At 43.1% G+C, this 14,030-nt stretch overlaps 1 protein-coding gene across 4 annotated transcripts in view; it reads right to left on the bottom strand.

Moving 5' to 3' along the window:
• The window catches only part of LOC122557068 (dedicator of cytokinesis protein 11), a 291,784-nt gene that overhangs the window by 168,513 nt on the left and 109,241 nt on the right, over window positions 1-14,030 (bottom strand). For all 4 annotated transcript variants that reach the window (XM_087992257.1, XM_043704343.2, XM_087992256.1 and 1 more), the window contains exons 14-20: window positions 11,698-11,780; window positions 10,905-11,027; window positions 4,451-4,530; window positions 4,172-4,359; window positions 3,981-4,046; window positions 575-667; window positions 345-468 (exon numbers count right to left, since the gene is read on the bottom strand). In XM_087992257.1, the coding sequence (XP_087848383.1) occupies window positions 345-468; window positions 575-667; window positions 3,981-4,046; window positions 4,172-4,359; window positions 4,451-4,530; window positions 10,905-11,027; window positions 11,698-11,780 (757 nt within the window). The remainder of the gene's footprint in view (window positions 1-344; window positions 469-574; window positions 668-3,980; window positions 4,047-4,171; window positions 4,360-4,450; window positions 4,531-10,904; window positions 11,028-11,697; window positions 11,781-14,030) is intronic.

The raw sequence follows: 14,030 nt of genomic DNA, 5'->3' as shown, positions 1-14,030 counted from the left end.
TGATTTTTTTTTTGGTTTGTGATTTCCAGCATCAGCAGTTCTTTAGGTTTTTACGAGCTCAATCAGGTAAGGCTACCCATCCCTGAAGGGCAGGAAGGAGCCAGTTGGGTTTTCAAACAACACAACGGTACCTCAGATCATTGCCAAATAAATCAATCCAAGTCTGCAGATTTCCTGAAATCTATCATCACAACTAGAGCTCTCAACCTCTTCCTCATGAACCCACTGGTCCATAATATGTAAAGCAACGAGGTTAGCATGTAATTATGTTCAAAGTGACGTCAAGAGGAATTTTGACACAATTTCAGAATTACTTGAAGTCGTATGGTTGACTGCACACTTACCCTGTGACTCAATATTTTCACGCTTCTTGGTCGTGCCTTTGGTATTTATGTCACAACTGATGTGGTAAAATGTGAACAAGAGGTGATGCTTCTCATGGAGATGCACAGGCAGCTCGATTTTAATCTATAAGAAAATCGAAACACCAAGCGACAGGACACTCAGCGTTAGAGTTGTGGAGAAGCTTGTAGACTAATTTTCTACACAGCAAATAAACCAGGAGCAGACTTACCTCAGTGTAGAACTCAGGGCACTGCTGATGGTGCAAAACAGTCGCACAAGCTTTGGTTGTGAACACGTGGTCCCCCGGCTTTCCGTAGATACACTAAGGGCAATTGTTAAAAGGTTATCCTTCCAAGTTTCAGCTCGAGCTTCTTCAATACATATTACAACATTAAACTCTCACAATAAGATGTGTGGCACATGCACGGTTGCATAAGGAGATCTGGAACCTGTTTTGCACACCAATGGTATTATACAAGTGATCGAACTGTAGTGTTGTCAAAGTAGGATTGGGGTCAGGGATAGAAATCGCAGGCCCCCTAATGCTGATCTAGCAACACCCTCCCTCAACTTATTTCAATTGTACAAGAGAATGGTTCCTAATTTCATTCCAATTTTAGAATTGAGCCCCTTCATTCTACATTTGCCCATGAGGTAAAATACGCTCACTATACCCATCCTTTCTAATCCAGGATCAAGCTCCACTGTGTTGTATGGATTGGGGGGACATTTAATGAAAGCAATGGGAGTCTCCCCATTCACGACAGAGCCAATATTTATCCAATTTTAGGAATGGTCTGCCGACTTAAGTGCCCTGTACTGACCAAGAACCAAGCAGGTGTTATGGAAAGGATGTTTCCACTAAACAGAGAACCTAGAACTGGGATCACTGTTTAATAATTTGGGATCACCTACCTAAAACAGAGATGAGGCGATTTCATTTTTTTTCTCAGAAGATTGACAGTCTTTAAAACTCTCTTCCTGAAGAGGAGGAGGAAGCAGAGTCCTTAAAGGTTGGCAGGAGTGGCAGGAATGCGGTTTTGAGGTACAATCAGAACAGCCGTGAACCTATTGACTGGTGGAACAGGCTCAAGGGGCTGAATGACCTAATCCTGCTCTTAATTTGTATGGCTCAGAACCACCTTAGGGCAATTAGGGATGGGAAATGAGTGACAGTGTTGCCAATGACGATCACATTGCACAAATGAAAAATGACAAGATTGACATCATTTGATGGTGCAAAATCTGAAGCGATTAACAAAATCAAAATGACAAGCAGCTGAGATGTAACACAAGAGTCACTGGATCCACATCACAAGGCCTCTCCAATACTATCCATATCTCACCACTGTCTCTGCCTTGCCCATGGTACTGCTTCTAACTTCCAATCTGTTGCTGTCCCACTATTTTCATTGTAAGATGCTCCTCGCCTGTATTCAATAAGAACTTTTCAGTTCCGGATCTTTGTGAACAAAAAATGTCTCTTGCAATTTAAGTGACATTCAGTTGAAACTTAAAGTCATTTTCCCTTAAGGTGGAGGTTTATAACCGTCTTCCAGGATATTCCCAGTGCTCACTGATCCACACTGGCTCCCAGTCCAACAATGCCTCCATTTTAGAGACAAAAAAAGCTCCAGATGCTGGAATCCAAAGTCAACAGGCAGGAGGTTGGAGGAACACAGTAAGCCAGGCAGCATCAGGAGGTGCAGAAGTCGATGTTGCGTGTGTCACCCAGAAGAAGGGTTTCACCTGAAAAGTCGACTTCTCCACCTCCTGATGCTGCCTGGCCTGCTTTGTTCCTCCAGCCTCCTGGTTGTCTACTCCCTTTTAGAGTCTTCATCCTTGATTTGAAATCCCACCGAAGGCTCGCCCCCTTCCTCTCTGGCTCCCCGTTAGCCCACAACCATCACATTCGTTCAGTTCTGGCCTCCTTACCAGTCTCTGGATTCAATCAATCCAACATGGCCATGTAGCAAAGTCCCTCCTCAGATCTCTCTGCCTCTGTCTGTCTCCTCCGCTAAGAAGTCCTTGAAATTTACCAATTTGCAAACCTTTGGATCCCTTTACCTAGTGTTTCCTTCTTTGATTTGGTGTCAATTTCATTTTTTTGTAAGACAGCTTGAAATGTTTTATGTTAAAGTTGCCCCAATAGGTCACTCTGTGAATTAAGAATTCTGTTGTCACATCAGCCAAATAGATGCTGAAGATAATACATTTACAGCCATTTACATTATAAAACAGACATACAACCAAACTTTAACACTTTGCAAAAGGAACCAGGTTTACAAATATTTAGTCAAAAGTAAGGTTAAAACCTATGAAAAATAATTACTGCATTTGACCTATATGTGTTCCAAACCGCATTGCCAATTCAGAATGTGAAAGCACATCGAGCAGGTATGCGCTGATCAGATTCCACACCTCTATCCCTTGAGAATACTCAGTCATCATAAATCAACAAGTTCTAACAAGGAAAGCCGTACCCTACTGCTTGGGGTGGCGGTCACGGAATTGCAGTTTTGGGGATCCCACTCCTAAATTTCATTTGCCTCCACTACAATTCCTGCAATCTTCCCCCTTCATTGAAAACAGGAACAGGAGAAAGCTCGTCAGCTCATCAAGCCTACACTGCCACTCCATGTAATCACAGTTGTTCCTTTATCTCAGTGTCATATTTCTGCTCGGTCTCCAACCCTTTTCCATACTCACAACCTCAGCATTTCATATCCCTCTATACTGTCAGACACTCACCCCATACATAGATATACACAGTAGTGAAGTCTTGTTTCAACTGTTTGGAACTCGGTTAGACCTGAGTACTGAGTGCTGTTTTTGTCTCTTTATCTCAGCAGAGATATTACTGTCATAGAGAGAGTGCAACAAAGGTTGACCAGGCTTGTTCCTGGGAAGCTGGGACTGTTCAATGAAGAGAGATTGGGCAAACTGGGCTGATATTCGCACAAGGTTTGAAGAATAAGATCTCACCAAAACTTGCAAAATACATAAAACGATTGATAGGGTGAGATAATTTCCTTGTTGGGGGGTCTTGAACCAGTGGGCATAGGTTAAACGGGGTACCACATCAGTTAAAGGTGAAAATTTTTTGTTAAACTCAGAGGATTGAAAACCTTTGGAATTCTTGAGCACAGAGAGATTCAGTATTTGAGTAGGTTGACGGTACAGATTGGTGGATTTCTAATTACTGATGCCATAAAGGATCATGGGGATAGGGCAGGTAAAGGCATTGAAGTGTTCAATCAGCCAACATTCATATTAAGTAATAAGGCAACCTGAATGGCTGATTGGCCCATTCTTGTTCCTGTGTTCCTATACTGCAGATCAGAGTCGATGTACATAGAGGCCATTCAGCACATGGAGTCAATACTGACCCTCCAAACAGCAGCCCAATCAGACACATGTCCTCTACCTTTTCCCTGCAACGCTGCATTTTCCATTGCTAGCCCACATAGCCTGCACAAGTCTGGATACTACGGGCAAATTAGCAGTGGTAACCCACCTAACCTGCACATCTTTAGATTGTGGGAGAAAACTGGAGCACCCAGAGGAAACCCACACAGACACGGGGAAAAATGTGCCAACTCCACAAAGTCACCCAAGACAAACAACTCACTCACCTTCAGTGGCCGCGATTTATCTCCATCAGAGTCCCTGATCTCCACAAAGACTGCAATGTTTCTTGCCTTGACACAAAGAGAGAGGGGAATGCTGATATAAAACAGTCAGCCAAATACACAGATATTGGTGTGAGAAGATTCTGATCTCTTCCTACAAGAAATTCAACCAACAATTATTCGAACCAAAATACCTTTGCAAAAGTCTTCTGGTTGTCATACTTGAGCTGAATGGGATAGACGTACAGGTGGTTCTTGAAGCCGGTGAAGGGGTACATATATTTTGCGATATTGGGAACAAATTCTTCCACTTCAAAGGTCACATAGCTGCAGCCACTCTCCTCGAACGGTTTCACAGGCACGTAGGATGACGTCACACAATCTAAACAGGCCGAGAGAGTTGGACTTTTACGGTCAAGTTGCTTTGAAAGGTTGCCACGTTACAACATGAAACCGATGTGGGCTCTACTCACTAGAAACATCAGGAGGAACACACTCGATAGTGACGTCAAAATTTCCTGGAATCACCTGAAGTTTCGACATCTTCTCTGCCCTACGTCAATACAGAGTGAAATGTAAATTGATATAACAAAGTCTGTACATGATCCAGTAGTAACCCAAATTGAAAGAAATTATTTACCACTTAAAGGCTTGCAAGACCCATTTCAAAAGGCACTAGGTTCTGCAATGGTGTGGAAGCAGAAACATTTGCTGTTCAGAGTGGGTAGGCAGGGCAGAATCAGTGAACCCAATGCATTTTCAAACCACAAACCAATATGTTGCACAATTATTGAGAGGTCTGGCAGCCAAACAGATTTATCATTTGGATCTCTCTCACTACCATCACTAAACAGAGAACATCTGATCACGACAGCATGGTGACTTAGTGGTTAGCACTGCTGCCTCACAGCATCAGGGACCTGGGTTTGATTCCAGCTTCAGGCAACTGCTTGTGTGGAGTTTGCACATTCTCCCCATGTCGGCGTGGGTTTCCTCTGGTTGCTCCGGTTTCCTCCCACAATCCAAAAGATGTGCAGGTGGGGTGGATTGACTATGCTAAATTGACCATAGTGTTGAGTGATGTGTAGGTTAGGTGCATTAGTTTGGAGTAAATGTAAAGTAGTAGGGGAATGGGTCTGGTTCGGATACTTTTCGGAGGGTCAGTGTGGATTTGTTGGGCCTAATGGCCTGTTTTCACACTAGGGATTTTATGATTATCTCAATACAGCATGTGGGAGTTTGCTCTGTATAAATTAACAGCTGTGATTTCTGCATTACAACAGTCATTACACTTCAACCACACTTTATTGCCCGTAAAACAATTTGAATGCGTTCAGGTCATGAACCATGCTGAAGAAATGCAATTTGACCTTCTCTTACTGAACTTAATATCGGACCTTCTCCTGTGACTTGTGTTTGGGTTGCTAAACCAATATGTTTCTGTATCTTCTGCCAAATAATAGAGCATTCCATCAAACGGCAACATTATCAATAAAAGCAAATGTTTAATTGCATTAAATACAATTTCACTCTAAAGGCAGTCATATTGTATAACTGACCTCCAACATCCCAATCAATTAAGCCCACATGCCTTGGGGTCATAAACCTTGTCCAGCTGAAACGTGTAAAGTTATGAAGAACTGATAGTCACTCTCTTAAATAAAGGAGAATGTGGGATGTCAGAAAGATTACAAAAGCAGGAATGACCCTGTTCAAAGTTGATAATTCTGATGCCAGTCTGAGAATGAGTCAGGCCAATATTAGATTGAGAGCTCCTAACTGAACTCTGGTGAGCAGTAGAGGGACCTTGAGGTCAGTGCGTGGGTGTCTCAGAATGCCTAATGTCACATTGTAAAGTTAAATGCTAACAGCATCCAGTTTCAGTCCTCTCACACAGTGGGAGATATAGAATCCTGGAAATAGATTTCAAAGGCAAACAGAGAAGTCATCAGTTATCACAATAAGCTTTGAAACACACCAGGAGAAGTGTAGAATTTGAATAAGGTGACTAAATTAATGAAGGAACTTTTTAAAATGTGCTCTTAATCTGTACCTAAATTGCCCAGCAGCTACCATTTTGCTCTTTCATGTTGTTGGGGAGATACAGACTGGGAAATTGCAAATGTGGTCACCTACTCAGCCGGTGCTGAACATTACAGGATCTGTGCAAGACAAGAGGCCTTTACTGAGTGGTAATTACATATAAAACAGTGAACAGGGCTGACAAACACACCGACGTCAATGCTAAGAGTGTTCCGTAATACATTAACATAGCCACTGGTAATGTAGCCAAGGATCACTAATAGTCAAATAAGACATCTTTTTCTCCCTGTATTACTATTGACATTGAGGTCAAGGTCAATATCAGTGGCAGCATCACTTCCAGTGTCAGTGTCAGTGTCAATAATGTCACTGTTATATTGGCATGTCATTCATATTCATGGTTTTTTTTTTAAAAAGTGAACTGCAGACAGTGACGAATCTTCCGGAACTAACTCAGTCTATGGATTCACAACTGCCATACAGTGTCATAGGGCAAAAGGGCACATTTCAGACTAAGTGGTGCCACTACTCATATCCTGAGCCCATCCAGAAAACATTTTATGATTTGAATAGGTCTTTCTGAAATAAGGGTTATGATTGTCTCAAACCCAGTTTCCCTGCCAGGCAAGTGTCTTCACCAATAACATAGGTTAGAGATAATCAACCTAAATCCAGCAACATATTTGGAAAAGGCAAGGCAAGGCAGCCCTGTTAAGTCTTCCTTTGTTCTCTTTTAAGCTCTCTCTGCAGTAAGACAAGACCGGAGCAGAACAAGACTGGGTGGCACGGTGGCACAGTGGTTAGCACTGCTGCCTCACAGCGCCAGAGACCAGGGTTCAATTCCCGCCGCAGGCAACTGTCTGTGTGGTTTGCACATTCTCCCCGTGTCTGTGTGGGTTTCCTCCCCGTGTCTGTGTGAGTTTCCTCCGGGTGCTCCGGTTTCCTCCCACAGTCCAAAAATGTGCAGGTCAGGTGAATTGACCATACTAAATTACCCATAGTGTTAGATGTAGGGGAATGGATCTGGGTGGGTTGCTCTTCGGAGGGTCAGTGTGGACTCATTGGGCTGAAGGGCCTGTTTCCACACTGTAAGTAATCCAATCTAATCAGAAAGGACAGCAACGCCTGTGCCTTCAGAGCTGGAGACGGCTACAACATCAGATCTCCAAGCCAGTTCTGTTTCGAATCCAGCAATACAGCAAACTGATCTCCTAGTCATGAGAGTCCAAATAATTAGATGTGCGACCTACAGAAAGACCATCTTTTTGAGAGAATCCTGAAACTGCTTTGACTGAAACCCCTCCTTCCCCCAAACAGTATACTATAACCACACGGCCTCCTTAGACAGCACCTTCCAAACCCACAAACGCTACCATCTGGAAGGGCAAGGGCAGCAGATACATGGGAACACCACCCTCTGCAAGTTCCTCTCCAAGCTATCCGCCATCCTGATTTGGAAGTATATCGCCTTTCCTTCACGGTTGCTGGGTCAAAACCCTGGAATACCCTCCCCTAGGGTATTGGGGGTCAACCTACATCAAATGGACTGCAACAATTTAAGAAGGCAACCCACCACCACTTTCTCAAATGGACAACATATGCTGGCCCAGCCAGCGATGTCCAGAACCCACAAATTAAAAAAATAAACTGAACCTCAGAAGTGTGCTGCCTTTTTCATCAGGCCTGCAATATGTTTTTTCCAGACACACCAATCATATGAATTCTGAACTACTCCTTCTGCCTGTAACTTGTAACTGTAAACAATGCTCTTCAACTTTATTTTCGAGTATGTTTCTACGTGCGATTGAGCGAGCGGCATTAGAGTTTCGGGTGAGCCTGTGACTTGTGTTAAGACAGAAATAGCTGGTTGCCGTTTGCGAATTGTCCACACAGGTAAAATATTTGTGCCTCTTCTTGTTTTAAAAGCACACAGATTGCAAACAATAAGGAAGCAAATTAAGGGTTTCAATGGCCCTTTCTCACTGCAGCACTGCTGTCAGTAATCCCACTGGCAATTACACTGTCAGTAACCCCACAGATGTCATCACCACCGATACTGTAATGGTCAACAGGTATCAATAGACCAACCTTAAGGTAAATAAACATGACAAGAAACTGTATGAAGTAGGAGGGGAAACACACACAATTAACATACCAGTAATAAGGAATAATCAGCAACAAAACATTTCATCTGAAAAACCACTAAAGAGTTAACCAAAGTGGATGAAAAAACAGACATAATCGACTTAGATTTTCAGCATGATATTTGGTCAACAGCCAGATGGGTGGTTCAGCCAAGATTAAGGCACAAGTAATTAGTGGCAAGCCAACTAATCGGTTCAAGTAAAATCCTGACTTAGCAATGAAAAGGAATTGTTTAAAAAAAAAACTCCACCAGGAGTGTGATTCCAGGTCAGTTGCTGCTGAGACAAATAAAACTGAGAGGATACATGATTGTGGACTTAAGATAACTGAAAGGAATGGATCAGAAAAAAAGCGACCAGGCTATTTGACTACAGTGCTTGGAATATCAAGTAGACAAGCTTCAATCCAAGAGAAACTCAGAAACTCTCTTAGTTCCTCCCTCCTCATCCCCACCCACCCACCCCCTGGTTATATTGTGATAATTGAGTTCCTTTCATGGGGGGCACTGTGGCTCAGTGGTTAGCACTGCTGCCTCACAGCACCAGGGACCTGGGTTCAATTCCAGTCTCTTCCAGAACCTCTTTCAGAAGTTTTTGCCCATCCAAACACAGGGGGTATCGGGCACATATTGATGCGCCTGTGAACCTTGTTGCCCTTTTAGAAGCACATCACCCTCATCAGCCTGCCATGAGCTCTGAGCTTTTAAGGTCAACTCAACAGAAAATATTAAGATAAAACCGATCTCCTCTCATGCTTTAAGCGTCACTGGATTATCCACGTTTTGCAGGACCAGAGAGCTGCTCTCTCATTCGGGAGAGATGACTGGGGGTGGTTTAACCTGAGGGTCACCATGCCTCAGGTGAACAGAGAGATTTGAGGAGGAGAATCCTTCATAGTAACCTCAGTCAGTGTGGGAATTGAACCCACGCTGTTGGTGTTACTCTGCACCGCAAACTAGGCATACAGCCTGAACAAACCTGTGGAAAAACTACTACTTTTTAACATGGCTGCACAAAATAATAAACAGCATCACTGCCTTAATCATACTTGCGATAGGAAACAATCAATGTCTGAGATAAACCTCCACTGAAGTGTGTGTGTCTGTGTGTGTGTGTGTCTGTGTGTATCTGTGTGTGTCTGTGCATGTATGTGTGTGTGCGCATGTGTCTGGTGTGTGCGTGTGTGTATGTGTGTGTGCATGTGTCTGTGTGTGTGCATGTGTCTGTGTGTGTGTGCGCGCGCATCTGTGTGTATGTGCATGTATCTGCGCGTGCGCGTGCACGTGTGTGTCTGTGTGCATAGCTTGTCAGAACTCTGTCCAGAAACACAGATACTAAACTCCCATTCTCAGAGATTGCAAGTCAACATCCTGCGCAAAAATCACAGTTCCATCAAAAGCCACAACATGACCTGACCCTATCTAGCATTAGTGGATGAGGTGGTCAACAGATGTCCCCAAAAGATAACATGCCACAGTCATTGAATGGTTTAAATTAAAAGCAAAATTCAGAAAATAGCATAAGAGACTTGGTCCCTAACATTAACATAAATGTTTCCTGTAGTACAGCAACATCTTCTATGTTAGCCTGCTGCAATCTCAGTATTGGCATCAATAAGGTATATTTTGCAGTTACACAATTACTGCACTCAGTCTGTGAACAGCAGAATCGTCAATCTTAGAGGAAAGATATCAACAAACTAGAGAGGATTCACAAAAGATTTCCCAGGATGGTGTCAGGAATGGAGGGTTTGAGATATTAAAAAAATAGACTGAAAAGACTCGGACTATTTTCCACTGGAGCATTGGAGGTTGAAGGATGACTTTACTGAGTGAGGTTTATAAAACCCTGAGGGGCATAGTTAAAGTGAACAACAAGGGTCTTTTCCCTCAGGTAGACGAGTTCAAAACTAGGAGGCATATTTTTAAGGTGAGAGGAGAAAGATTTAAAAAAGGCATGAGGGGCAACCTTTTTACCACAGAAAGTGGTTCGTGTGTGGAATGAACTTCCAGAGGAAGTGGTGGATGTGGGTACAGTTGCAACATCGAAAGGACATTTGAAACACATACATAAATAGGAAAGGTTTGGAGGATTAAGGCCAAGTTCAGGCAGGTGGGACTGGTTTGGTTTGGAAACCTGGTCAGCATGGCCTAGTTGGACCGAAGGGTCTGCTTCTAGGCTTATATGACTGTATAACAATCAGTCAGACATCACCAAAATGTGAAACTCCCAAGAGATAACCACATCTGCCAGTTTACAAGTACTTATTGCGTGTGACAAAGTCTAGACTAAACTAATGTGTGTAGTCCCGTGCAGCTCAGGAAATCACCATCTCAGTCATCCCAAAAGCAGACGTGTCCCCAAAGTGCAGGTGTAAGTATTTCACACCACAATCTCCGTGGGATGTGCAAAATCATATTTCACAACCCCCCTATAGCAGACGATGCAGCCTCTCACATTCCTCATCCAGTTTAGCAAGCACAGCAGTAAACTAGCAGAGAGAACAGTTCTGAAACACTAGCCAAGTGCAGAAAGATGATACTGTCATTACCAATGCTGTAACATTAGTAAGTTGATGTTCGACAAGTGCACAGGTTAGAGCTAGGCTCACAACACCTCTGACCGCCCTCACTGCTTGCAGGCTCAGGCCGACAGGGCATTAATTCTCTCTCAACATGCCTCTTCAAACCCATGAAAGATTTCACATTCAGACACACTTTGAAAAAAACCCAGCGCTCACTTTCTCAGATCAGTCAGCAATTTCAGAAGATCTTCGTTTGACAGCTTGTTGCTGTCCTGCTTGTAAAAGGGTGAGAACCTTCCGCTTGTGTCAAATGAGCCTTCAGTGTCTTTAAACACCGGTCTGGGGGAAAGAAACACAACCCGTCACCATATTTACAGCCAATTCCAACTTCAGTTTACATGATTCTAAAACATTATCAGATGTTTGCAACAATACCTACACTTCAAAAGTACTTAATTAGTTGCTGAATAATTCAGGATTTCCCAAGGGATTGACAAGTTTTATATAAATGCAGGTTATTTTGTTCACATTATATAATAAAGCTATTAATTAAAACTAGTGATTGCCACATTTTAATACTATTCTTGATTGGAGGTCATGATCTAGGCTGCCCCTTCAGTGTATTGTATTGCAGATGCCATCTTTCAGATGAAATGTTCACCTGAGGTACTAACTACCTGTTCAGGTGGGTGTTAAAGTTGGCAACTCAATATTTTGAGACGGTAGGAGAGTTCTCACTCACTGACTCAATGGAAAACAAATAAGTGGTCATCCAACACAAGTCAGCTGCTGCAAATTACCCACAAAACAGTACATCAAAAGTCAGTCACTGCATGTGGCATCCACTGAGGTGCCCTAGGAACATGGAATGATGCTGAAAAGGTGCAGGTCCTTGACCCAAAAATCCACAAGAAGGCGGCAATATATCACAGCCTTTGACAATTTAGCTCATAGACATTTCAGGAAAGCTAACTGCAACTACAATTGGATCCAATGCACAGACACTGACCTTGCAGCCCAGGCAAAGGCCATCTTGTATCCGCCCAGCCGGCTGCAGATTTGCTTGGCAGCTTTAAGTACTTTCTGAGCAGCCTGGAGATGGAGAGGAAGGGTATCAGAACAACATTGGAAACAAGGTGAACTCAGATAACAAATTCAAAGAACTACAGATGCTGGAAATCAGATAACTCGGATAACTACTGAAGCATTGCCAATATTCTGAACAATTGGCATATCATGTCAATCTGTATCATTGACACTTCCTTACAGCATACAGTACATTACAGCGATTGCCAAGAGAACTGCTGAGTGTCCAGTGATTTGTAGATATGAAGTTTAGTAGGAGTAGGCTATATAACACACAATATCACACAATGTTCCTTTTAAGGTTACAACAATGAAGGAAACTACTAAGTGAAGATAGTGAGGGTTATCAGTCTATTTTTCTTCGGGCAAGGTGAATCTTAAATTGGCAGGTTCTTACAAGGTTGTGAATCTTGGTCAGAGTTTGGAATTCAGCAAGATATTATTGATTCACCATCATTTTTTTTCTCCAAAGAATGCCTAAATGTTGATGTTAATAGGGAGCTGTATTTATTCTGACTCCTGTGCTTGTGACATGCTATCTCACTGAAAGGAGGAGGAGCAGATAACCTTATATCAATGGATATGACTCACAGGAAACCTCACTCCATCAGTCTTGCAGAATGTTAATAGTAGGCAGTGAAAATCCATGTCTTCAATGTGTTAGACTGGCCATGAGGTTAGCGAGTTTTGAGAAGATTTGTAGCTCAGTTGAGGTTCTGGATGTAGGTTTGCTCAGTGAGCTGGAAGGTTCATTTCTAGACATTTCATCACCCTACTAGGTAACATCTTCAATGGGCCTCCGGACGAAGCACTGTTGATAATTCCTGCTCTCTATTTATATGCTTGGGTTTCTTCGGGTTGGTGATGTCATTTCCTGTGGTGATGTCATTTCCTGTTCTTTTTCTCAGGGGTTGGTAGATGGGGTCTAACTCGATGTGTTTGTTGATAGAGTTCCGGTTGGAATGCCATGCTTCTAGGAATTCTCATGTGTATCTATTTGGCTTGTCCTAGGATGGATGTGTTGTCCCAGTCGAAGTGGTGTCCTTCCTTATCTGTATGTAAGGATACTAGTGAGAGGGGGTCATGTTGTTTTGTGGCAAGTTGATGTTACGTATTCTGGTGGCTAGTTTTCTATCTGTTTGTCCAATGTAGTGTTTGTTACAGTCCTTGCATGGTATTTTGTAAATGAAATTTGTTTTGCTTGTTCTCTGTATAGGGTCTTTCAAGTTCATTAGTTGCTGTTTTAGTGTGTTGGTGGATTTGTGGGCTACCATGATGCCAAGAGCTCTGAGTAGTCTGGCAGTCATTTCCGAGATGTCTTTGATGTAGGGGAGAGTGGCTAGGGTTTCTGGACATGTTTTGTCTGCTTGTTTGGGTTTGTTGCTGAGAAATTGGCGGGCTGTGTTCATTGGGTAATCATTCTTTTTGAATACACAGTCATGAGGTTGTTTTGGATTGTAGAGCTGTGGAATTTGAACAAAAAGCTGGCCTCATGGTGACCATGTAACCACTACTGATTGTCATACAAACTCACATCCGGTTTGACAAATGTGCTTTAGGGAAGGATGGAAGGGGGAACGAGATGGATGTGCAGGGGGAGTAAAAGAGATACGGTAGGGAGGAACGGGGTTGGGGGGGGGGGGAAAGAGGAGTGAGAGAAAGTGAACAAGACAGCGCGTGCAAGAGAGAGTGCACATGAGAAACAGTGAGAGAGAGTGCACGCACGAGGGGTTAGATGGATTGGCCATGCTAACTTGCCCAAAGTGTCCAGGGATGTGCAGGTTTGGTGGATTAGCCATGGGAAAAGTAGGATTACAGGGATAGGGTAGGAGGTGCGCCTGGGTAGGAGAGTCAATGTGGGTTTGATGGACCGAATGGCCTGCTTCCACACTGTCGGGATTCTACGATTCTATGACAGAGAGGGGGAGAGCGCAAGAGAGTGAGCATGTATAGGCAGCAGAAGCATGACTACCAATGATGGTGCAAATATTATTGGGGATGTTAAATAAAGCAGAATTGCAAGAGTACAGATGCACAGAGCAATGAGGCTGTGGATTGATTTGAAGGTATGGACAAAACAGTTAATCACAACAATTCATCCATTCACCAATCTACATGCAAGCAATGCAGGTAGTAGGACAGCTGGACTTTCCTGACACACTATGTTTCTTACAGTATAACGGTGAATATACTTTAGAAACAGTTAACTAGCTGTAAAGCACATTGTAATGTCCCTGAGGGCAAAACGGGGGGGCT

The sequence above is a fragment of the Chiloscyllium plagiosum genome, unplaced genomic scaffold (assembly GCF_037043375.1).
Source record: "Chiloscyllium plagiosum isolate Xiang-an unplaced genomic scaffold, Cpla_swu_hap1 HiC_scaffold_11, whole genome shotgun sequence".
In the NCBI taxonomy this organism is placed as follows: domain Eukaryota; kingdom Metazoa; phylum Chordata; class Chondrichthyes; order Orectolobiformes; family Hemiscylliidae; genus Chiloscyllium; species Chiloscyllium plagiosum.
The sequence above is the reverse complement of the archived record's forward strand: the minus strand, read 5'-3'. Positions and strand labels throughout refer to the sequence as shown.